The sequence below is a fragment of the Archocentrus centrarchus genome, unplaced genomic scaffold, assembly GCF_007364275.1.
Source record: "Archocentrus centrarchus isolate MPI-CPG fArcCen1 unplaced genomic scaffold, fArcCen1 scaffold_42_ctg1, whole genome shotgun sequence".
In the NCBI taxonomy this organism is placed as follows: Eukaryota; Metazoa; Chordata; class Actinopteri; order Cichliformes; family Cichlidae; genus Archocentrus; species Archocentrus centrarchus.
The window spans coordinates 2,229,809-2,253,026 of record NW_022060268.1 but is presented as its reverse complement, the minus strand read 5'-3'; the positions used below and the strand labels follow the sequence as shown (position 1 = coordinate 2,253,026).

Below are 23,218 nucleotides of genomic sequence, written 5' to 3'. Positions count from 1 at the left end.
ACCAGCACAGCCAAAACTCTGTGCAGGAAGAACTGCTGCAGTACGAGGCTGTGAAACCTCCACAGCAGGCTCAGAAACCACACAGTAATGAAACAGCCTGCAGAATGAGTACTTCAAGTACTTCCAGAGGGTAATTCAATGTGTTCAGACTGGGTAAAAACAACAAATACAGACAACAGAGCGATGACAGAGCGTTCTTTCTGCGGCCTCTTCATACTTTGTGCAAAAAAACCTAAATTCTGCACTTTTATGATGTCCAGGAGAACTCTGGACATTTACTGACATTTTCTAACGCAGGGACGTACCCCACAGCTGTGGGCAAGCAGGTCGAGGCTCTGACACCTGAGGAAATCCATAATGGGGACAAAGTGTGGGTCCATGGATGGATGTCATCACGCTGCAGCCACACATGTGGTTCAGAGACTGTTTGCTAGAAGAAAGCATCACATGTATGTCATCACCACATCACACATTAATTAAAGCACGGCATCTTCTCATGGCACCACTAGCACATTAAAAAGGCCCCAATTCTTTGAGCTCCTACAGTATAAAGTCCAGGCGTCCATGAGAACAGTGACGTTAGCTTAGTTTCCATGTTAAGATGATACACGACGTTCTAAGAAACCGCTCTGCTAGAACTCTGGACGTTACAAAGAAGGAACACTAAATAGCAGCGATATTTGGACAGTTAGTTAAGTTGTGCCAGCTGGCACATAATAATGTGCCAGCTAGTATGTGGTGGCTAGCTACAAAGCTGTGGTTAGGCTAATATAAACAGGCTAGCACTGGAATAGTTCTGAATTAAAGTTCATGCTGAGGGTTCTTGATGGGCAGAAACAAATACCGTGACATGGCAAGAAGAAAACGCTGAGAACGGACCAAACTTCATCAACAGAACATCTGAGATGATCCATCCACAGCACGAGGTCCATCACTGATATGTTACTGCCTGGTTTGGATCACTCACTGTGAAAGCTAAGCTTCATGTCCACACTTGTTCTGAAGCGTGAACTGGTGTGAGCTCTGGACTGTAGCTACACCGTGAGTTTTTAAAGACTGAGCTTACAGACGTGCTCAGCACGAGGACACGATTCAAGGTGGGTCACCAAAGTCTGAAGATTTCGTATCAGGTGCAAACCGGAGCCCTGTCCCATTCTGACTGCACTTAGTGCACTCAGTCTATTTATCCTCCCAGCATCCACCGGGTCACAGACAGCCTATCTAGGGTCGGGGTGAAGTCTGGGCTGACCCGGGTTTAAAGGATTTGTTGTCTGTTTGGAACCCAACAATGGAAATAAATAAAGACAAGAAGCATGCATTAGTTCATTTGAAAGGTAACAGTTTCAGAAACCCCTCTTGTGGATGTTAAGAGGGTAGCATCTGTCGACCCTTCTCAGGTTAGTGTTGGGTTTATATTCTAGAAAAGGGCTGCATGTTAACCCCACCAACAACCTGCAGGACGCCAACAGGCTGAGAACTGTCAGTTACACACACCAAAGTCAGGCCTAGCCTCAGCTATGCCTGACATCATCACTGCACTTCACTGGAATGAACAGTCTTTGCCAAGATCAACCTTTAGTGGACAAAACGATGGTTCTACTTGTTTCTAATGTGTCTCTTTAGCACGCAGCTAACATGAAACCCTTTCATTACCTAACAGACGGGCGGTGTTTGTGTAATTCAGCTCTTTGTGAGTCAGACTCTTGCTGTTGGAGCTCAGAGCTGATTGGACAGTTTCTCAGAGGTTCATAGAAGAACAGCTGTTTAGGTTGTGTTTGCTCCTGCTCCTCTTCATCGCTCTGTTTGAGCTGCTCATCATTATTCTGTCAACACTCTGATCGATGATTCAGGCTGACTCATTTTCACCTGTCGGGAATCTTCCGCTGCAGGCTGCAGCTTTCTTTGTTCCCCTCAGCCATCAGGACCTAAAACATCTGAAAGCACAGTTTAAAACTCGCCCTGCTCACGATATTTACTCAGTCCTCAGCGACTCTTTGAACCGCCCGGACGGAAAAATGTTCCACAGCGATTATCCAGCAGTCAACTGGAAGAAATCACTGAGAACATTTCTGCTTCTTACATGTGACAGTTTATAAAATCTCAGAGTTTTGGACGGTGGACAAATCAAACCACCTGAGGACGTTTGTCTGGAAAATGGAAAGTTACTCATTAGAGGAGCGAAGCTTCCAGCAGACCGACTACGTTTTCATCCACATGGTTCAAAGAGTCCTTAAAGGATCATTCTGCCTTATTTCAGCCTACTGTGTTTCCCATTACTGTGTGTCTGTGGGTCTGCTAACCTCTGCTGTAGAGACTCGAGCAGCTTTCCCCGCACCCCCCAAAATGGAGTTTTACTTTAATTTTCTTTTCCTCATTTACCAGAACGCCTGCAGTGGAACTGAATGTTTGCCAGTACCTGCCTCCACTAACGAGGCTGATTTCCACTGCAGGAAACAGGTTATTTCAAGTCAGAGTGCACCTTTGTGACTGTTCCAACCACAGGAACTGCCCCCATAGGACCTCTTCCAGGGATGTTTTTACGGAGAAAAGAAAAATAGGGCCCGCTCTATTATCTCTTTTCCATCGACGTGGTGCCAGTGCACAGCCAGATCTGCCTTTTAAGAACCAGCCCACATTTCAGCAGGTTGGAGAACTGAACTTTACAAAGGAAAACCTGGGCCAGTTTCCACAAGGAAAACAGAAATTCCCAGAGCCCACAGAATCTGTGAGGGTCCTTCTACCAGCCTCTGGTGAACTTTTATTCTGGTAACTCCTCCAGAGCAGTGGGTCCAAATCTGGACCACCTTTTCTTTGGTGGAATTAATGAAACTGGTTCTAGACTGGGCACTGAGAAGAGGAACAAGGTGAATTTGAAAAGTAATTTACATCAAATATTTATTCATTCCTGATGGGCTCAGTGTCTATTGGGAAAAGCTCTACGTCCTAAAAACCGGAACCTTATAGAAGCAAGTCGGAGAAGATAAAATCCTCATACGAGTCCAAAGCAACAAGCTGTGCCCACACTCAGAGAACGATGGTTATGTAACATTAAAGTCAGGCGAAGGCTCCCAAACACTTCAAGTGTTCATCATCCAGCTCCAGGAGGATGACAGAAGAAGAGGAAAATGTAGAAACCTGATTAAAGTCCTCTTTCTGAAGTTTGAAGTCTGTGAACGTCGGCTGGAATAACACACACACACACACACACACATGTTTGTATGGAGAGAAAACTGACTCAAAATATCTGTCTGTAATGCTGGATTTGTCATTTTTTGTAATTTGTAAATAACATTTTGTGCGTAAGTTCAGGTGCTTGTAAATGTGTGCTTAAATACAAATATTAAGAAATTAAGAATACAAAATAAAAGTACACAAACAAATCTGCTAATTATGAATTCAAAAAGGTTCCTACGCATACAAACCGTTAAATACAAGTACACGAATCACCTGATACACGACAGTCACGCACAAATCAGGTTAGAGGGCACAAAGTTTTTTGAGACACATTTCAGCTTCCGGAGAGCTCCCAGATTCCTGCTACATGGTGTGTTTAAATGCTGGTGGAAAGCTGGGACATCTGAGTTTTGTTCAGAGTAGTGTTTTATTCCCACTGAACTTATTTCACTCAATACTGGTGCCGAAGTGGCAAAGACAATTTTCTGTGGACAATGGGATACCTCAGCACCCCTTAGTTATAACACGCATGGAGCCAATATCGGGGGTGGGGCTGAAAGATGCAATAAAATAAAGCTGAATAAATACGATTATTGGGAGAAATATGAGTGTGATTTCGCTAATGATTTTTATTTTCTGCTTATTATTACTGAAGATGTGAGGTGAAGGTCTGAAGATGTGAGGTGAAGGTCTTTTGGACTTTTTAGCTTCAGAAACAGGTATGTCAGAAAGAACCACGGCATCAGTGTGTCACACTCAGAAACACTCAGTGAAGGTGGTATGACGGTGCGTCCTGCTGGTCTGGACACTTTCCCACAACTGTCCTCTGAACAAATCTGCTGCAACACGGAGAGATTTGAATCTGCTTCTCCAGTTATGATGATTCACATCACCCTTGTTTGTGCTGAGAAACAGAGCCACAACTTTGGCAGCAGATAACACCATCTTATTTTGTAAGAAATATCTTCCTCAGGGTTCTGCTGTCGGTCCTCTGCCAGTCTGGTTTAACCCCCGCACAGTGCCGTAAACCACCAAAACAAAAACTCATAGGAGTCTGGCTAAATAACAGAGCTGTGTGAACATGTTGAAACAAACACTTCTCCGTTCGTTTTAACCTCCATCAGCCTGATAAGAGGTCCTCTGCTTCCATCAGCTCTCAGGTTTACTGTTTATCTGTAACATTTTATGCAGATGACATCATCTGTTCTATAAGAATGGGATTTTCTGGACACCATGTTTAAAAACTTTTTAGCTACACTTCGTGCTGTTGTTGTGCTCTCTGCTGCTAACATACACATTTAATAACTGTAAAGAGATTGGTTAATGGTGGGAAATAAAGTCTTTGCTTGTTTCAAAGTTTTCCTGCAGACTCCTCAGAGCTTCTTAGATCTGAAATATTCTCCTTCAGCTTTTAAACTTCACGTCTTCATTCAAACATGAAAAGCCTTCACAGATATGAAGAAACATCAGCTGAGCCTGCTGTTTTCCTTTCTCTGAGCGCGCCTCCACACACTGTGGAGCAGTACACGGATCTTATTCTGATGCAGGTCCTGCACAGAGCCACGAGGGCTGCTTTAGGTTTGAAGGTGGCTCACAAACACACAACAGTGATGCACTGACTCACATATGGAGTATTGTAGCTCCAGCTGGTGAAATATGAAACAAACTTCAGTGTAACAGATCTTCCATGTGAAGGTCCAGGTGAGCTTTTTGTGAATAAGCGGGTCACATGTTCTTTAAATTGAGACAGGTGTCCTCATTTCTCCTTTACCTGCTCACCTGAAGCCACAGAGCGTTTTACACTGGAAACAAAGTTTCCACTTTACTTTGTGACTTTAAAGGCAAACTGCTCGGTTTGTGCATCACCTGCAGGTTTTCTCTCCCTTTCACAACAAACTTCATGCCTCCCTTTGTGAGCAGACCTCAGTCATTCAGAGATTTCAGGGGGTTCTGCTCTGAAATAAGAAGAGGTCAAACTCAACATGTGGCTGCTGTTTTATTTTGAAAATCCTCTCTCACAGGTCTCTGAAAGCAGTGTTTGTGAGTGTGAGGGCTAAACCTCCAAAGGGCCAATCAACAGATTAACAAACCGGCACTTAACATGTAAATCCTCAGTCAGAAATTAAATCCAGCGCCTTTAAAGGGATTTATGGACGGAAGAAAGGCGCCGAGACAGCGAGGTGGAGGCAGGAGAAAGAGGTGGAGAGGGGGAGGTTTGGTGTGTGTGCACGGTTAAAATAAGAACAACAGAACAAAGACAAGAGGAGTGAAAAGACAGGCAGCAGATGGAGGACAATATGGAGACACACCCACAGTGAAAAGCTTCTGCTGCACCACAGGAAGCATCTCGGATTTAACCACTGCGGCTAATTTCTGTGTTTCTGTGAGACAAACTGGTGACTTCAACTTTCATCTGAACTTCTACAACCTGAGGCTGAGAGGCTGAAGCCAAGCTGGGTGATCCTTTAAAGGGTTAAACAGAGCAAAGTCCCCACAGGCTTCAAACAGCCTTCAGAGTCTCTCTCACACACACACACACACACACACACACACACACACACACACACACACACACACACACACACACACACACACACACAGCTATTGTTTTCTAACTGGTAATTTTCTGGTTTGGCAGGAAACAATGATCCTGCTCACAGCACACACACACAGACACACACAGACACACACAGCTGCTGATTAACCCGTCGTTAAAGAGTGACTGTGTGTATGAATCTGTTATTTATTTGTCCTAAACTCTTCCTGAGACTCTGTTTGTATAAACTTCAGGCGACTGCACACAGTTTTAAACTCATGAGGCTGCTGCAGGTCTAAGAACTGCACACAAACCCTGCAGTTCCTCTGACGTCCAGCAGGGGTACCAGCAGTGAGTCGAACCTCTACAGCAGAGCAAACAGGATCACAGCCTGAGACTCAAACTGTCAGTTTTATAGAAATCTTAATGTGGTATATAATTAATTTTGGTAAAGCATCTGAATACATTTAATACGTTTTAGGGTCCAAACCAAACTACTGCAGCATCTGTGTGCAGCAGAAACACAGACAGCGATTAAAGCAAGACGATTATCTGTGATATGAACTGATACAAAGCAGCAAGTTCAGCCTTAGAGCCCAACCTAATTCACAGCCGTGAAAACCGCTTCGCTTTTCTCCTGTAATACACATGTAATATGGTAGAAAACTGGATGTTGAGATGGCAGAGTCACGCCCTTCTGCCGCTTTCGTCACGCGTTCTTGGTTCGAGACCAGCTAGCTTGCGGGGCCGGAATTGAACCCATTTTTCTGCCGAGCACCGAGTGCTTCCGCGGTGGAAAACCCGCCTAACGGTTCAAATTACAGCATGGGCTCCGGAACCCTGTTGGTGGGAAAGAGGTCAGAGTGTGTGCTTACAGGCCGTGGAGTTCCTCAGGGCTCTGTTATCGATCCTCTACTTTTTATTCAGGTTTAAATTCTGTTCTTGTTTGTTAAAACCGTATGCGGGTGAATATTTTATAACTCACCTGATTAAATTGTATTAAGGCTTAAAGTTTGCATTATTAGGGGCGTGGCCTCTTTGACAGGTGGATGCTGACACAGGTGCCTTTAGCTGCTAGCTGTCTGCTAGGCTTCACTCAGCTAACTGGGCCTGTGGACGAGCCTTTGGGGGGTTAGTGAGGTGTAATGAGCAGGTATCTGTCTGTGTGATGCTGCAGGCTGATAACCCTGCTGTTTAACTGTTATCAGTTGTTTCAGCGCTCTCGGCTCCTGCATCTTTCCTTCCTGCCTTCGTCCTGTTGGAAGTCCCGTGACTCTTAGCTGCTCTTTGTGTTGACAGAGTGATAGATGAGGTATTGATTATCAGTCACATGCTGATCTGAAGCAGCTGCAGCATCTACTGGTTTCCTGCCTGCTGGTTATAAACTGGTTTCACTCAGCAGCCAGCTGAGCAAACGCCACAGATGACCAGCAAACAGCTGAACAGCATCCTCTCTGAGACGATCACATGACCGATTTAGCAAGAAGAACTGACCCTGTGTCACCTGTAGCCTGTTCCTAATAAACTGGCCACGCGGTTTAGCTTCTGCAGCGTGAGGTTTTACAGAAAGCAGATTTTTAATCTGAATATGCGCTGCAGACGACATGAAGCTTAAAACAAGTTTAAACATGGTGGAGACGCAGGGTTCCCCTGCACAGCAGCTAATCAATGACACATACATGCAGAGTTATTGATCACATATTGGAAGGTTTGGTTTTAGATCAGATCAGAGATGATTGTTTTTACTGCTGCACATACAGCACTGGGAACATGCCAGAGGATTCCCAATCAATAACCAATAAATCAATAAATCACCTGCAGGAAAAATATCCAAAGCAGAGAAGAAGAGATGAGCAGCTTTGACCTCTCATCCAGACTCTGCAGTCTGATGACCAGTCAGAGCTCCCAGTCTGTCTGCCTGCCTATCTCACACACACACACACACACACACACACACACACACACACACACACACACACACACACACACACACACACACACACACAGACATACACACACACAAAACACACACAAAACACAAACTAATGACAACATTTCAGAGCGTGCTCAGTCAGGGAAGCTAGTGTTACAAAGGACCTGCACGGGTTTCATCAACAAGAAGGTTCTGCAGGAAGCAAACAAACTCAAGTTAGCATTAACCCACGCAGAGACTTAGTCAGTGTTCACCCACGCAGAGACTCAGTCAGTGTTCACCCACGCACAGACTTAGTCAGTGTTCACCCACGCAGAGACTTAGTCAGTGTTCACCCACGCAGTGAGTCAGTCAGCGTTAACCCACGCACAGACTTAGTCAGCATTCACCCACGCAGATACTTAGTCAGTGTTCACCCACGCAGATACTTAGTCAGTGTTCACCCATGCAGAGACTCAGTCAGTGTTCACCCACGCACAGACTCAGTCAGTGTTCACCCACACAGAGACTTAGTCAGTGTTCACCCACGCAGAGACTTAGTCAGTGTTCACCCATGCAGAGACTCAGTCAGTGTTCACCCACGCAGTGAGTCAGTCAGCGTTAACCCACGCACAGACTTAGTCAGCATTCACCCACGCAGATACTTAGTCAGTGTTCACCCACGCAGATACTTAGTCAGTGTTCACCCACGCAGTGACTCAGTCAGCCTTCACCCACGCAGTGACTCAGTCAGCATTCACCCACGCAGATACTTAGTCAGTGTTCGCCCACGTAGTGACTCAGTCAGTGTTCACCCACGCAGTGACTCAGTCAGCATTCACCCACGCAGTGACTCAGTCAGCATTCACCCACGCAGAGACTTAGTCAGTGTTCTCCCACGTAGTGACTCAGTCAGTGTTCACCCACGTAGTGACTCAGTCAGCATTCACCCACGCAGTGATTCAGTCAGCATTCACTCACGCAGAGACTCAGTCAGCATTCACCCACGCAGAGACTCAGTCAGCATTCACCCACACAGAGACTTAGTCAGCATTCACCCACGCAGAGACTCAGTCAGCATTCACCCACACAGAGACTTAGTCAGCATTCACTCACGCAGAGACTTAGTCAGCATTCACCCACGCAGTGACTCAGTCAGCATTCACCCACGCAGAGACTTAGTCAGTGTTCGCCCACGTAGTGACTCAGTCAGCGTTCACCCACGTAGTGACTCAGTCAGTGTTCACCCACGTAGTGACTCAGTCAGTGTTCACCCACGTAGTGACTTAGTCAGTGTTCACTCACACAGAGACTCAGTCAGCATTCACCCACGCAGTGACTCAGTCAGTGTTCACCTGCACAGGTGCTGATGCTGATTAAACCAAACAGAAAACAATCAGACGAGGACTTGAAGTGACCTGAAACCATCATGAAGACTTTTCCACTTTTGTCAAAATTACTTTCTGTATTCTGTTGTTAATTTATTTTATTGTTATTTATCTTGGGATGGAAAATTTATTTATTTCATTTCGTTTTAATTAATTTATGTAAGTTACTTTTGTCCCTGGCTGTTTGGAAGGCTGTCTTTTCAGCAAAAAAAAATTTTTCATCTTTTAATAAAGCTGAGATGCTGTCAGTTATATTTATCTTTCACTCTAATGTAAAAAGTATCGAAGTGTTAAAAAGGTGGGTTTTTACTGTTTAATAAGCAAACAAACATGCTGCAGCTTCAAACGGCGACTTTAACCAAGGGCTAACTTTGGGTCCAACATTGGGGGGGGGGGGGGGTATTCCTAATGTGTCTGATACACAGCAGCATAGTTATTAAATCATCAGCTAACAATACATATACATTTACCTCATTTTGATTTTTACGCTTTTTACAAGGGGGGTGTTGTCAACCAACAATGAAAAATTGCTGGTTGTCCGCTTTTTGGCGCTCTTTTCATTTTTTCTAACTACCCCCCCCACCCCACCCCCCCACCCCCAGCAGGTGCTTTGATAATGATAATGAATAAAGAAAATTAACATGTTATTCATGTAAGATTTTTTTGTAAATCGAAATAATGTGATTTTATTGGGGGGGGGGGGGGGGGGGTTATAGAGATTGGATCAGATAATTGGGGGGTCATAACCCCCCACACACAAACACACACACAAATTATGCACTTGACTTTAACGTCATCTTTTACATTAAAAAACAACATAAAAAGTTTTTGTAGTTTCAGATTAAAACCTGAAACTTTTTTTCTGTAATGTTACAAAAAAAAGCAGAGACGGAATCAGGCAATTTTCAATGTTTCCCTGATCTTTGACCTGCCGTCAGCCTCACATACGTCTGATTTATGCAGGCACACACTCACAGTCCCACCTCATTAGTGTGGAAGCTCGTCAGGTGAGTAAAGCCCTCAGAGGCCCACAGAGATGGAAGCTTCACCCAGTATCAGCGCTCTGAAGAAGCAGACAGCTAAAGCAGCCTCGGTATGAGCAACGCACCAAAGCAGGCGGGGCTAAACTGACAGAGTGGATATCTGAGCGACCTGCTGGAAACCTGGTGGCGCAGAGGTAACCTGTGGCAGGTACAGGTGGGGGTGGTTCACACCTGTGGCTCAGCCCACAGGTGTGAACCTTCACACTGCAGTTTGGGCCAAACTGTAAAGCTTCACCAGAGTTTATCACGGACATCATATTTTAGAGGGCAGAGGTCAGGCAGACCGGAAGCAGGGGTGCCGCTCAGAGCCTCCGTCACAGCCCGGGCTGCTCATTCATGATTTTAATAAACAGGAAGCTGAAACAGCTCAGAGAAGAAAAAGATCCTCACACCAATACACTGACTTCAGCTAATATTACATCATCACTTATGGGTTGATCCAGACTTATTGATCAGAAGCTGAGACAACACACACACACACACACACACACACACACACACACACACACACACACACACACACACGGAGCTGTAAGTCCTTCAGGGGGAAGAGGGCTGATCAATAACTGAGGGATAATGGCGGGTAATGAGCGCTCTGATCGGCCTGTCTGATCGATCATGTGTATTGATCAGTACTCACCTTCGTCCGCCCTGCAGGAGCCCCACAGCAGCAGCGGGAGGAGGAGCAGCGGCAGCCCGCAGAAGGAGGAGGCCCGGATTGGGGCCCCGGGGCCCCGCTGACCCCACATAACTCCCCTGCCCGATCACACCTATCGATCACTGGTCACTGACGTCAGCTGGGCTCGATCTCCGCCGGCCGCGCGCGCCTCATTGGAGACCAAAAAGAAAGAAAAAAAAAAACAAAACTCCAGAAAGTTTCCAAGATGGAGGCAGAAAAGTGCTTTAAAGCAGGCTGGACTCCTTCAGCTGCTCCTGCTCCGGCCTCTGCTGCTCCTCCGTCCTCCCTCCGCCGCGGGACTCCACCTCATCCCTCCATCTCCTCCGCTCCCTCTCCCTCTGTCCTCCAGCACGGAGCGGCGGGGCGCGGCTGCTGCGAGGCCGTCAGAGGAGCTGCGAGAGGCGGCCTGGCGAGCGCAGAAGGGTCGGCGGTCACAGCTGGAAGGTGGAGGTCCCGAATGCATACACAATCACACACAGACAAACACACACAGAGCTGACGGCCACCACCGCTCCCAGTGCTCCCAGTTCTCCCAGCGATCCCAGCGAGCAGCTGCTTCCACGCAAACGTGCAGAAAAAGTTGGGAACAAAAGCTGCTGCAACTTTCTGCCTCCACCTCTGCGCGAGGACACGCCTACAAGTCTCGAGGGGCGGGGCTAATGGGTGAAAGGCTGTGAAGGAATGCGGGGGAAACATGTCTGCGCATGTCTGTTTCTGAAACCTGAAGAAAAACGTGATTTTTAAATAAACTCTGATACAAAAAGATTGATTAAAAGTCTTTAAAAACATATTTATTTATTTGGATTATTGTGTCCTGATCTTCATTGTTCCCTTCACTAACTGAGCCTGCATCATCATCATCATCATCATTAGGAACATCTGGGGAAACATCACCGTACTCCGGCTTCTCGCCTTATTCAATATTTAATGGTCCTTCTGGTCACACTGCCGATCAATGCTCCTGAACGATTTTAAGGGCTATTGATCAGAAAAAGGTGAGGAAAAGTCGTATTGTTTGGAATGATGAGGAGTTGTGAGCTCAGCCAGGTGGGTTCTGCAGGTGTGCAGGTGTTGTTGCTGCTGCTGACTGTCTTTATGTTAATGATGAAGAAGCAGAGACTCAGAGAGAAACTCCTTCAGGGTCTCTCTCTCTCTCTGTGGCTGTTTGGTATGTAAATGTCTCTCGACCCCTCTAAGTTCCTCAATCCACATGTGAAGACCAGGGGGAGGGGGAAGAGGAGGAGGAGGAAAGGAGGAGGAGGAAGATGAGGAGGAGGAAAGGAGGAGGAGGAGGAGGAGGAGGAAGATGAGGAGGAGGAAAGGAGGAGGAGGAGGAGGAGGAGGAAGATGAGGAGGAAGATGAGGAGGAGGAAAGGAGGAGGAGGAGGAAGATGAGGAGGAGGAAAGGAGGAGGAGGAGGAGGAGGAGGAGATGAGGAAGATGGGGAGGATGAGCATTCAATTCAATTTTATTTTATTTATATAGCGCCAAATCACAACAAACAGTCACCTCAAGGCGCTTTGTATTGTGGGTAAAGACCCTACAATAATACAGAGAAAACCCAACAGTCAAAACACTGTGGAAGAGAGCCAGAGATTAATAACAATTAATGATTAAACGCAGAGTGGAGTATAAACAAAGTAAATAAAGTGAATGAAAAGAAACAGCTGAGTATCATCTGCATAACAATGAAAATTGATGCAGTGCTTTCTAATAATACTGCCTAAGGGAAGCATGTATAATGTAAATAAAATTGGTCCTAGCACAGAACCCTGTGGAACTCCATAATTAACCTTAGTGTGTGAAGAAGACTCCCCATTTACATGAACAAATTGGAGTCTATGAGATAAATATGATTCAAACCACTGCAGTGCAGTACCTTTAATACCTATAGTATGCTCTAATCTCTGTAATAAAATGTTATGGTCAACAGTATCAAAGCTGCACTGAGGTCCAACAGGACAAGAACAGAGATGAGTCCACTGTCAGAGGCTCTAAGAAGATCATTTGTAACCTTCACTAATGCTGTTTCTGTACTGTGATGAATTCTGAAACCTGACTGAAACTCTTCAAATAAACCGTTCCTCTGCAGATGATCAGTTAGCTGTTTTACAACTACTCTTTCAAGAATCTTTGAGAGAAAAGGAAGGTTGGAGATTGGCCTATAATTAGCTAAGACAGCTGGGTCAGTGATGGCTTTTTAAGCAGAGGTTTAATTACAGCCACCTTGAAGGTCTGTGGTACATAGCCAACTAATAAAGACTGATTGATCATTTTTAAGATAGACTCATCAATAATTGGAAAGACTTCTTTGAACAGTCTAGTAGGAATGGGATCTAACAAACATGTTGCTGGTTTGGAGGAAGTAACTATTGAAGTTAACTCTGAAAGATCAACTGGAGCAAAAGAGTCTAAACAAATACCAGCAGTGCTGAAAGCAGCCGAACATGAAGAATAATCTTTGAGATGGTTATGAATAATTTTTTCTCTAATGTCTAAAATTTTATTTGTAAAGAAATTCATGAAGTCACTACTAGTTAACGTGAAAGGAATACTCGGCTCTACAGAGCTCTGACTCTTTGTCAGCCTGGCTACAGTGCTGAAAAGAAACCTGGGGTTGTTCTTATTTTCTTCAATTAATGATGAATAGTAAGAGGATGAAGATGAGGATGAGGTGGAAGATGAGGATGAGGAGTCTTGCAGAAACTAAAATGTTACAGTTTACTCTGATGATCAGCTGATTTATCAGCGCTTTATCACTCTGCAGTCTTTCTGAAGGAAGAGGATCATAAAGAATCAATAGATTTTAGACCCTGAAATATCGCCCTCAGATCCACACTTGTATTTTGAAACAGTCAAAGGAGGAAGCCCTGCTATTATTTTGAAGGTTGGATGTTTGGAGTTGAACTGGTCAGACTGGTGAGGATCCAGTTTAAACCTTTGAACGCTGGACTGGTTTAACGGTCACCTGTTCTCCTGATGAAGGACATAGAGGCGAGGGGGCGGGGCTAAAACAAGGCTTCAATTTCTCACCTGCTGCTCCATAAAGACAGGTGAGAACGGGCGAGAGACATTCAGCCCGTGCAGAAGCAGAGAGATGAAAGAGGCCGAGAGCTCCTCTTTGTCTCTGTGAGGACAAAGCAGCAGGGTCAGGTGGCCTGCTCCTCTTCCTCCTCCTCTTTGTCAGCAGAGGTGTGAACGAGCCGAGACCGAAACAAGAGGAGGAGGAGGAGAGGGGAACTGTGGGAAACCACACCTGACCGTCAACCACACACTGAAGGGCGGAGACGTTTGACAGGCAGGTGAGAGTCCCGCCCACTAACACTGACGTCACGGAGAACGAAGATGATTTTAACAACAATAAAGCACAACTGTGACTCCTCACCCTCATTAACAGTCACAGACACACCTGTGTGCTTCTACCTGCGCTCCCCTCATCTCTGCTACACCCACCACCCCATCCTTTCTTCCTGTCTGCCGACCCGACAATATCACATTACACACGTGTTCATAATAATAGAAATGAGTAAATCCAATAGAAACATTAAGAGGAGCTCACAGAGAGTTTGATCCTGATTCTGTCTGCAAACACTACACAGCACAGGCCTACAGTACAATTAAATATAATATTAAAGCTCAATGATGGAAAATAGAAGTTTGGAAAGGACAAAAACAAACAAACTGAACTCTAATAAAGGAGAAAACATTTACAGTAAATTAAAAATGACTAAATCTGATTAAGCAGATACAGAGGTGGGCAAAATAAGAATAAAGTATAGTAAAGCCATAAAATATATAGCTTATTTGAATAAAAACAATGATTGAAAATAGAAGTTTGGAAAGGAAAAATAAAATTTAAGAAAAAGAACAAACTTAAACATTAAAAAAATAAAACAAAGAAAAAGTAAAAAGCAAAAAAAAATCAAATAAAGAGAAAAATTAAAGAATCTAAACAAATTAACTACACAATAAAGAAAAAATTAATATAGAAAATATACTAAAAAAGGAAGCAAAACCTGAACTGGTAACAAATAAATCAAAGGTACATAAAACAAAGAAAAAATAATTAAAATTAATTTAAAAATAAGAAAGAATAAAGTAAAAAGTAAAAGCAAAAAAATCTACTACAATAAAAAAAGTAAAAAAATTATGAAGAGAAATAAAAACTTCTACTAGTCGATGAAAGTCGAGCTGAATACAAAGTGTAATGATGTCATCACCACGGGAGTCCATCAGGGTCATCGAGGGTCAGGGGTGGCTGAGGGTCTCTCTTCCTGTGACAGTGTGTAAACATCCTCCATCACTCAGCTCTTTATTGATCTGCTGAAACCTCAGACTGAGCTCAGCCTCATCAATCAGAAAGCCCGACAGCTTCAGCAGCAGCTGGAACCTTCAGCTTCTTTTTAGTTATTAAATACAGTTTGGAGTGTAAAAGTTCAGAGACCTGTAAGTGTAAGTTCCTGCTTCTGTGGTGCTACAGGACAGACAGGCAGAAGGATGGACGCCCATCTGTGGTCAGCAGAAAACCTTTACCAGGTAAAACCGTTGAGAACCGTTCTCATTTACAAACATGACCTGGCCAAGAGGCCCCGACAGAATGAGGAGCAGGACACGTAGAGACTCACCTCACCTCCATAAACGTGTGGCTGTAGCTCAGTAGGTAGAGCAGGTCACCTACTGATCGGAAGGTCAGGGGTTCGAATCCTGGCTACTCCAGGCTATGTGCCAATGTATCCTTGGGCAAGATACTTAACCCCAAGTTGCTCTCCGACCGTTCCGTCGAAGTGTGAATGTGTGTGGATGGTGTATAATTAAAAAGCACTTAGCTTAGTAAACATGGAAGTGCTTGTATGAATGGGTGTGCATGGGTAAATGTAAAAAACGTGTTGTATAAGCGCTTTGAGTGCTCTGACTGAGTAGAAAAGCGCTATATAAGAACTAGTCCATTTACCATTTGAGGGCCTGAACATTAAACCTGAGACCTCAGATCAGTGAGAATGACCCCAGGTCCACCACCACCGGAGTGCAGCCTCTGGCTCCATCTGCTGGACCGTGGGGGGACTGCACATTCACAAAGGGAGCTGACCATGCTGCTGTGATTGATCAGTGACTGATCCTGATTATCACATGTATTGATTATACCAAAATAACACGACAGGTGAAGAGACAAATTCAAAACTTTATTAATATAACAGACACGTGAGCAGAACAACTGAGCGTGCTCAGTGTGTGGAGAACTTGGGCAGCTGGTTTCCCAGGATGACGCGTCGCTCCACCCCCTCCTCTGAGATGCTGGCCAGTCTGACCACGCCCCCGCTGGAGCCGTCCCGCTCCATCGCCAGAGTCAGAGCTGGGGAGAGACAGGTGAGTCAGACAGGTGTAATGCGGCTCCCAGCATGCCTTGCAGCAGCAGCAGTGTGTTACCTGTGGCGGTGAGCTCCATGCACTGGTCTTTGTTCAGTCCTGGTTTGTAGTTGGAGTCCATGAAGCCGTAGATGTAGGTGCTGCCGCTGCCGCCCACCGACACCGGCTGCCTCACCAACATTCCACCAATAGGAACGCTGTACACCTGAGACAGGTAACACACAGTGTTTTAATCACGCAGGTGTGGAAATTGCATCACCTGGTGGCCAAACAAAGAACTGTGTGCATTCACAGGCTGAGTATGATCATGAGTGTGTACTGGTAGTATACCATTACACACACACACACACACACACACACACACACGTGCGCGCTTTTACCTGTCCGCCCTTCCTCCTGTCCCAGCCTGCCACCAGGATCCCAGCAGTCAGCTCCTCTCTGTAACGGTAGCAGCTCGCCCGGAACAGGTTGGCGGCCGTCTCCACCAATGGGGGCTCGTCCAGCTCGATGCTGAGGACGGGACCAAACACACAGGTGAGTATTAGCCTCACCTGGTTGGACAGGAAGGCTGTGTGTGTGTGTGTGTTACCTGTGGAAGCCCAGCTGGTAGGCGACGACCTCAGCGATGGCCTGAGTGTCAGCGGCTGATCCAGACCTGCAGCGAGAACACAAAATAACACATGAAAACGACTTCTGCTGAGGAACCGCTCCTAAGAAAGTTCCTGAGGTCCTGAGAAATATTTGGAAGTTCCTAAAGAAAGATCCAGCATTCCTCAGAAAAAAAAATACTTCAAGTTTAATAAGCTTGAGTTCCTTGAACAGGTTCAAGCTCCTAAATGAGTTCCTGGATTCCTTTAAATCAAGAGTTTCTTCAATAAGTTCCTAAAACACGCGCCTAAGTTTCGGGTTTCTTAGAAAATGTTGGAGCTCCATGAGAATGTTTGAGGCTCTTAAAAAGCCTCATGTTCAACTTAGAGGCCCTCAGCAAGAGTTCATTAAAGTTCCTTTAAAAGGTTTTTAAATGGCTCAAGAACATTTGGAGACACAAACAGTCTGAACTTCCTAAAAAGGCCTCGAGTTCCTAAAATAGGATATTCCCAGCTTCCTTTGGTTTCAAGACATGACAAAGCTCCAAGAGTTCTCAGAAAAGGTTCCCTGGTTTAGTTTCTCTAAAAAGCCTTCAGTGCGAGTTCCTGATTCAAAATAAAGGTTCCCCTTGGGTTTCCTGTTCTAAAGAAGTTCAAAGCTAAAGTCCTTGAGAAGGTGACGGGGGCCTTGAACGTTTTGAGCTTTCCTGTCAACACTGACTCACACAGTTTATTTTGAAAGGTTTAAAAGCTCAGCTCTGGAACACCTAGTCCAGGGGTCGGCAACCTGTAATCCGGAAAGAGCCATTTGAACCCGGTTTCCACGGAAAACAAACAGTGAGAGCTGCAAATACTAGCGGCTACCGCGAGTGACGCAGATATTGAGAAACTAAAATAAATAAATAAAATGATTTTATTTTAATATTTCAAGATCACAATAATGTTCCAATTTAAAACTACAACAAAAACTGAACTGACAAAAATAAAATGCACTTCAATTGGATACTTATAATTTACTTCTGCGAGCCGCAGATTAAGCCTGAATGAGCTGCGGGTTGCCGACCCCTGACCTAGTGGTTTGTTTTTGTCCCTGATACAAAGGTTCCCGCGGGTCTCAATAAGAACAGTCTACAAGGTTCTCAGGTTCCTGACTGAGTCTTTAATATTTATAGGATGCTGTGGTTCCTGTGTTCCCAAAGTTTTAATTACATACGTTTTCTCAGGCGTTCGCTACAAAAGGTTCTTCAGATGTTCAGCGTTAGAGGCGCTCGTGTTCCTACAGGGCTCCTGAAAAAGTCCTGAATGCAAACTGTGGTTTTCTGTGACGGCTCCTGATCCTCAACAAAGTTTATTTAAGGCTAAGCTTTGATAACAGAGAGAACCCGGTTCTCCTGAAACCGTTCCCGTGTTCTGGTTGAAGCTCCTGTGCTGGAAAGGTGGAGCTCATCGGTGAGGAGGACGACTGACCTGCAGCAGTAGATCCGGTCATGGATCCGAGTCAGTTTGTCTGTGACTCTGTTGGCGATGTAGGCTCTGAAAAACACACACACAGGTGTGATTACCTGAGAGTCTCCAGCATTCAGCTCCATCATGTGTTCAGTGTTTGATTTCTCACCCTGTGGTGGTGCGAGAGTCGGCGCCGATCACCACCCCGCCGTCATACTCCACCGCCATGATGGTCGTCTGACACACAACAACACACGATCAATGGAAAACAAAGAGCTTTCTACAACAGCCTCATTCACACACACAGACACACAGACACACACACACACCGAGGGCCTCTCAGGGCTGAGCATCTTGCTCAACAACACTTTGACATGCAGACTGGAGGAGCTGGGGATTGAACCACCAACCTGCTCATATGTAGTTGACCCGCTGTACCTCCTGAGCTACAGATAAACACCATCCATTCAAACTTCAGAGTTCTCCTGGAATTCAGGAAATGACCGACTGCCCACACACCTGTGCTCATCACACACACACACACACACACACACACGTGCTCATAACAGCTGCACAGCTGCTCGAACACACAGAAATTCCTGAAATCTGTGGCAGCATATTTGATGGTACGCTGTGTTAGCACAGGTAACACTACAGAGATCCAGGGACAAATGTAACACATCTGTAGGTATTTTCTACCATAAACAGTGAAATATGTGATTCTCTGTATTTTATAGCACTCTTTATTATTCGTCATTATAAGAAAAATAATGGGTGTTCCACCTGTAGTGCAGGGTTAGGGCTGCTTCCTTCAAAGCTGTATGCTGACTCAAACATGACCCACCACACAGTAACACCACCCACACGCTCAGTGACAGAACTCCTCACATCAGCTTCATGAAGCAGCTGCTCTGTGTGTCAGTTCATGAATATTTAGAGGTTTCATTTTTTATACACACGCCTTTTTGAAAAACTTGCATCTATAAAATATGTTTGTTTTTTTAAAGCCTGTCATGTCTGGCAGTTTTTGCAATCAGGACGATGATCTGAATGCACTGATGTACCAAACATATTTGCTTTTACCAGAACAGCTCTCTAAGTTTTCTACAGGCTGTTCTTGTTAATGTTTGTATTTTTATTTAGTTATTTATGCCAGGCCTGACAGCCAATAAGGAAAGGGATAGAAAAGAAGGATTAAAAAAAAAGGTTGGGGGGGGGGGGGGGGGGGGGGGGCAAAGGAAAGAAAAATATTTGAAGAAAATATACATACACAGATACATACATTCACATATACACACTATTTTGCTGTTTACAGTAACGTGTTTGTATGCGCCTCTGTCATGGAATGTACTCAATGAGGGTAAGAACTACAACCATGCCCCCCCCGTGATCCAGAGGCGAATAGGAAAGGACCCAGGGGACCCAGGCCATCCACAGCCCACTAGGAGCTCAGAAGACCTGAGGCCACACATCCCGATGGGAACCGTGTGCACACCCCAGAGGAAGAAGGAGGGAGACCCTAGACAGAGCCTAAAATGAAACATTGGGTTATAGGTTATAATCTTGGGCCCGAGGCCCCAAGCGCCCGAGAACAGCCCGCCACCCGGCAGAGCCCCCCCAACGCCAAGGAGCCCAAGCCACCCCCAGGTCACAGCCGCTAAGGGAGCGAGTCAGAAACCACGCCAAGACATCCGGCCACATACCCCGGGACACACCGGTGTTACGTCGAGCCGCGTTTCCCCATCAGATACGGTTTCCCCAGCGTCTCTGCGCCGCCCACCAGCGTCTCTGCGACGCCCACGCGGCAAAAAACGCGCGTGCTTGTTCAGCGCTCGTAACCAGCGCACCGTGCTTGCGCCGCAAGAAAACTACGGGCACCGTGAAAGCTCCGTAATTCTCTTGTGGCTCAAGCACGGCGGTGTGGTTACGAGCGCTGAACAAGCATGCGCGATTTTTGCCGCGTGGGCGGCGCAGAGACGCTGGGGAAACCGTATCTGATGGGGAAACGCGGCTCGACGTAACACCGGCACCCACACCCCAGGGGTGGCAGTGACGATCAGTAGGGAGCAGCGTGGAGCGGTAACTCCCGCCCCTCCACAACCGTGCCCCACAGGTGCCAAGGCTCAGCAAGCCACAGACCCAGTCCCAGCTGTCCACACATGCACGCACACGCACGCACACCATACATGGACCCCTAGTGTGAGAGCGGGTACCAGCACAGAGCCAGCGGCAACGCAGGGAAGCAACCAACCCAGCCCCGAACAACTAGCCAGTCCCCAGCCAGGGTGCATGAAACGGGTGTGAGAAGACCCCCTCCTCCCACCCATCTATAAAATATGTTTAACGACATTTAAACAATCTAAGCTTCATCCTCCTCCTCATCTGAGGCCCGTAAATGTCTCTTTTGCAAGTTGAGCCCATAATCGGACAGCCCTTACTCCACATTACAGACAAACAAACCCGTCCGATAATGGGCTCATGAGCATTAGCCTGCCTTCCCCGCTTCCCTGCAGTTATTTAACAGTCTCTCATTAACCGTCTAACCTCTGTGCCTGTCCCCGGACCCTATCCCGCCCACCTGGGCCCGGTTCGGGTCCCGGTGGCCCGAACCTGCTCTCATCCAGAGCTAACGTTAGCCGCAGTTAGCCGCCGCAGATCTGCTGTCTCATTCAGCCGCTGCCTGTGGTTTAAAACGTCCCCCGGGATCGAACGGAGCCCGTCTCGATCCGGACCCGGGTACCCCAGCCCCAGTACTCACCCCGGTGCTGACTTCCTGGCGGGTCCAGTCCGGGACCATGTCGCTTTTGGAAGAAACTTGCTGGCTGAAATACGGCATCATTACAGACGGCGCCGCCATCTTCTCTCTGTGAATAACTGACTGAGGAGGGTTGTCCGCGCATACCGCCCGGACTCGTTTCATTTACGCCGTTAGTGTATGGACGTGATTCAAACCAACGCACAGATACACATATACCATTAAATTACACGTTAGATTTTATAATAAAAATGTTTTTCTGTTGCAGAGATTCAACCTGAGCTGTATAAATTTCCACAAAACAATTTTGTTCGGGCACATGAGGGGACAGCTCTTCAGTTGGGGTCCTGCGGGAAGGAAGAGGAAGGTAAACACTGAAGCGGATTTAAAAATGTTAGATAAACCTGATCATAGCGATTCATTTTCACACATTTAATGTGTTTATCCGTCTTAAATGCAGACATTTATCACGCGAAAGAAAGCTGATTTATTTAAATTAAGTGTTTATTAGTTAAAAGTTAATTTAGTGACTGTTTTGTTACGCCTGGGCATCCCGGAGGACCAGACTCCATTTAAACAAATGTCCTGGTTTATCGCTTATATTTAAGCTTTAGAGCAAAAAAGAGTAGACACGGGATTGAAAACCGACTCAGCACGTTTCAGATTGTAGAAGAGTTCCGCTTTGATTCGGCATACCCTGAACCAGGGACAGGTTAGATATCGATTAATTGCTTTTCCATTGGCTCTTTCAGATGACGGTTCATAACTTGTACATTTTTGACCGCAATGGAAACTGTTTGTATTACAACGAGTGGAACCGCAAGAAGCAGGCGGGGATCTCCAAGGAGGAGGTGAGCCTCCACCCCAATCAATGATCAATACCTCAGACACAGACGGAGTGTGTGTGACGCCAGTGTGTGTTTCTCTCTCTGTGTGTGTGTGCAGGAGTTTAAGCTGATGTACGGGATGCTTTTCTCCATCCGCTCCTTTGTCAGCAAGATGTCTCCTCTGGACATGTATCCTTCACAGCACCTGTCTGTCTGTCCTCCAGTCTGTTTGTCTGTCTGTCTCTCTGTCTGTCCTCCTGTCTCTCTGTCTGTGGTCCTTATCGGTCCTCAGGAAGGAGGGTTTCCTGTCCTTTCAGACCAGTAAGTATCGCCTTCATTACTACGAGACTCCGAGCGGCCTGAAGTTCGTCATGAACACCGACCTGTCAGTGACCAACGCCAGAGACACACTGCAGCACATCTACAGCAACGTGAGTCACACACTCAAACACACACACACTCTTTGATGGCCTGTGTTAGAGACTATTATGACCTTTGAACCTGCAAAGCTTCTGCAGAGCTCATCCAGGTGTTTATGAGAGCTTTGATGACTGTGTGACCTGAGCTGCTCTGATATCGACCCTGAAACACCGACGAGTGTTCTGTCTAAAAACCTGCACCTTCATCCCTTACAGGAGCTTTTAGAGTATTTAAACTGTATTTTATCACCTTGAAACTGTATTGAAATGTTTCTTTGAACCTGTGTCATGTAAACTGTGTTCTCAGTTTTGGTGGAGGAAACTCTGAGCTCACAGATTCTTACGGGATCTTTATGATGTCACTTTGCGTCTTCAGTGCTGCTTTCTTCAGTCTGTGCTAAACAGGAAGTGCTGCGGGCTTTTATTGTGAAAGAGACTAAGTGTGTCTGTGCGTGTGTCTCAGCTGTACGTGGAGTTCATCGTGAAGAACCCGGTTTGTGCGTCCACGCAGACTTTGGAGAGCGAGCTGTTCAGCAGCCGACTGGACGCCTTCATCAGAGCGCTGCCGTACTACAGCCCACGAGCCGCCTGAACACACACACACACACACACACACACACACACACACACACACACACACACACACACACACACACACAGTGAGAGTTTTATTGTATTTATTTTGTTTTGTATCACCAGCAGGAAGCCTTTTTGTCTGAATCAAACTTATATGAAGTCACTCTGACCTTTGACCTCTAATAAAGTAGCTCTGTGGAAGCTCCTGAAGTCTGTTGTTATTGGTTGATTAATGACACATTAATGATGCAGCCAGAGTTTCTCATGATTGTCCAGAGCTCGGATCGCAGACGGCTCTAAACACTCAGGTCAGAAAGCCGTCTTAAAGGGGGAGGAGCTAACAGCTTGTTTGGGGTTGTTGGGACACTGTAGGACTGTCTCAGAGCACTGAAACACTTTAAGGTTAACACGTGTTTATTATATCTCGGATACAAACCTCTGAATTTCCCATCGTGAGACTAATAAAGACATTTCTTACCTTTCTTAAAAAGTAAACGAGCTTTCTGAGCAAA

General features: G+C 45.9%; 3 protein-coding genes across 4 annotated transcripts in view; 1 reads left to right on the top strand and 2 right to left on the bottom strand.

Annotated features, from left to right (window-relative positions):
- ephb4b (eph receptor B4b) overlaps nt 1–11,336 on the bottom strand; it is a 38,414-nt gene extending 27,078 nt beyond the window's left edge. Inside the window, exon 1 of the mRNA XM_030724846.1 lies at nt 10,694–11,336. Coding sequence (XP_030580706.1) covers nt 10,694–10,802 — 109 coding nt within the window. The 5' untranslated portion in view covers nt 10,803–11,336. The remainder of the gene's footprint in view (nt 1–10,693) is intronic.
- Nucleotides 11,337–15,891: 4,555 nt separating this feature from the next.
- On the bottom strand, nt 15,892–21,038 carry psmb6 (proteasome 20S subunit beta 6). The gene is made up of 7 exons (XM_030724849.1): nt 20,888–21,038; nt 18,299–18,366; nt 18,151–18,216; nt 16,686–16,751; nt 16,477–16,606; nt 16,157–16,301; nt 15,892–16,082 (listed from the first exon to the last, which is right to left on the bottom strand). The coding sequence occupies exons 1-7, from the start codon at nt 20,984–20,986 to the stop codon at nt 15,955–15,957; spliced, it is 702 nt and encodes a 233-aa protein (XP_030580709.1). The 5' UTR covers nt 20,987–21,038; the 3' UTR covers nt 15,892–15,954.
- Nucleotides 21,039–21,190: 152 nt separating this feature from the next.
- On the top strand, nt 21,191–22,916 carry trappc1 (trafficking protein particle complex subunit 1). Of its 2 annotated transcripts, none has more exons than XM_030724852.1 (5): nt 21,191–21,251; nt 21,637–21,735; nt 21,830–21,900; nt 22,004–22,142; nt 22,594–22,916. In XM_030724852.1, exons 1-5 carry the CDS (start codon nt 21,204–21,206, stop codon nt 22,720–22,722), a joined length of 486 nt encoding a protein of 161 aa, XP_030580712.1. In that variant the 5' UTR covers nt 21,191–21,203; the 3' UTR covers nt 22,723–22,916. The 2 variants fall into 2 exon arrangements, with proteins under 2 accessions (XP_030580712.1, XP_030580713.1); XM_030724853.1 differs by having other exon boundaries at nt 21,248–21,277.
- The last annotated feature ends 302 nt before the right edge of the window (nt 22,917–23,218 follow it).

What these genes read in the sequence shown, in the direction of transcription:
- psmb6 (XM_030724849.1), bottom strand. Translation starts at nt 20,986, where the DNA reads ATGGCGGCGCCGTCTGTAATGATGCCGTATTTCAGCCAGCAAGTTTCT. An exon ending in TACCAGCTGGGCTTCCACAG is followed by an intron (nt 16,607 to 16,685) that starts GTAACACACACA and finishes TCCCGTCCTCAG; the next exon opens with CATCGAGCTGGACGAGCCCC. An exon ending in ACAGGAGGAAGGGCGGACAG is followed by an intron (nt 16,302 to 16,476) that starts GTAAAAGCGCGC and finishes TACCTGTCTCAG; the next exon opens with GTGTACAGCGTTCCTATTGG.
- trappc1 (XM_030724852.1), top strand. Translation starts at nt 21,204, where the DNA reads ATGAGGGGACAGCTCTTCAGTTGGGGTCCTGCGGGAAGGAAGAGGAAG. An exon ending in CGGGGATCTCCAAGGAGGAG is followed by an intron (nt 21,736 to 21,829) that starts GTGAGCCTCCAC and finishes GTGTGTGTGCAG; the next exon opens with GAGTTTAAGCTGATGTACGG. An exon ending in AAGATGTCTCCTCTGGACAT is followed by an intron (nt 21,901 to 22,003) that starts GTATCCTTCACA and finishes ATCGGTCCTCAG; the next exon opens with GAAGGAGGGTTTCCTGTCCT.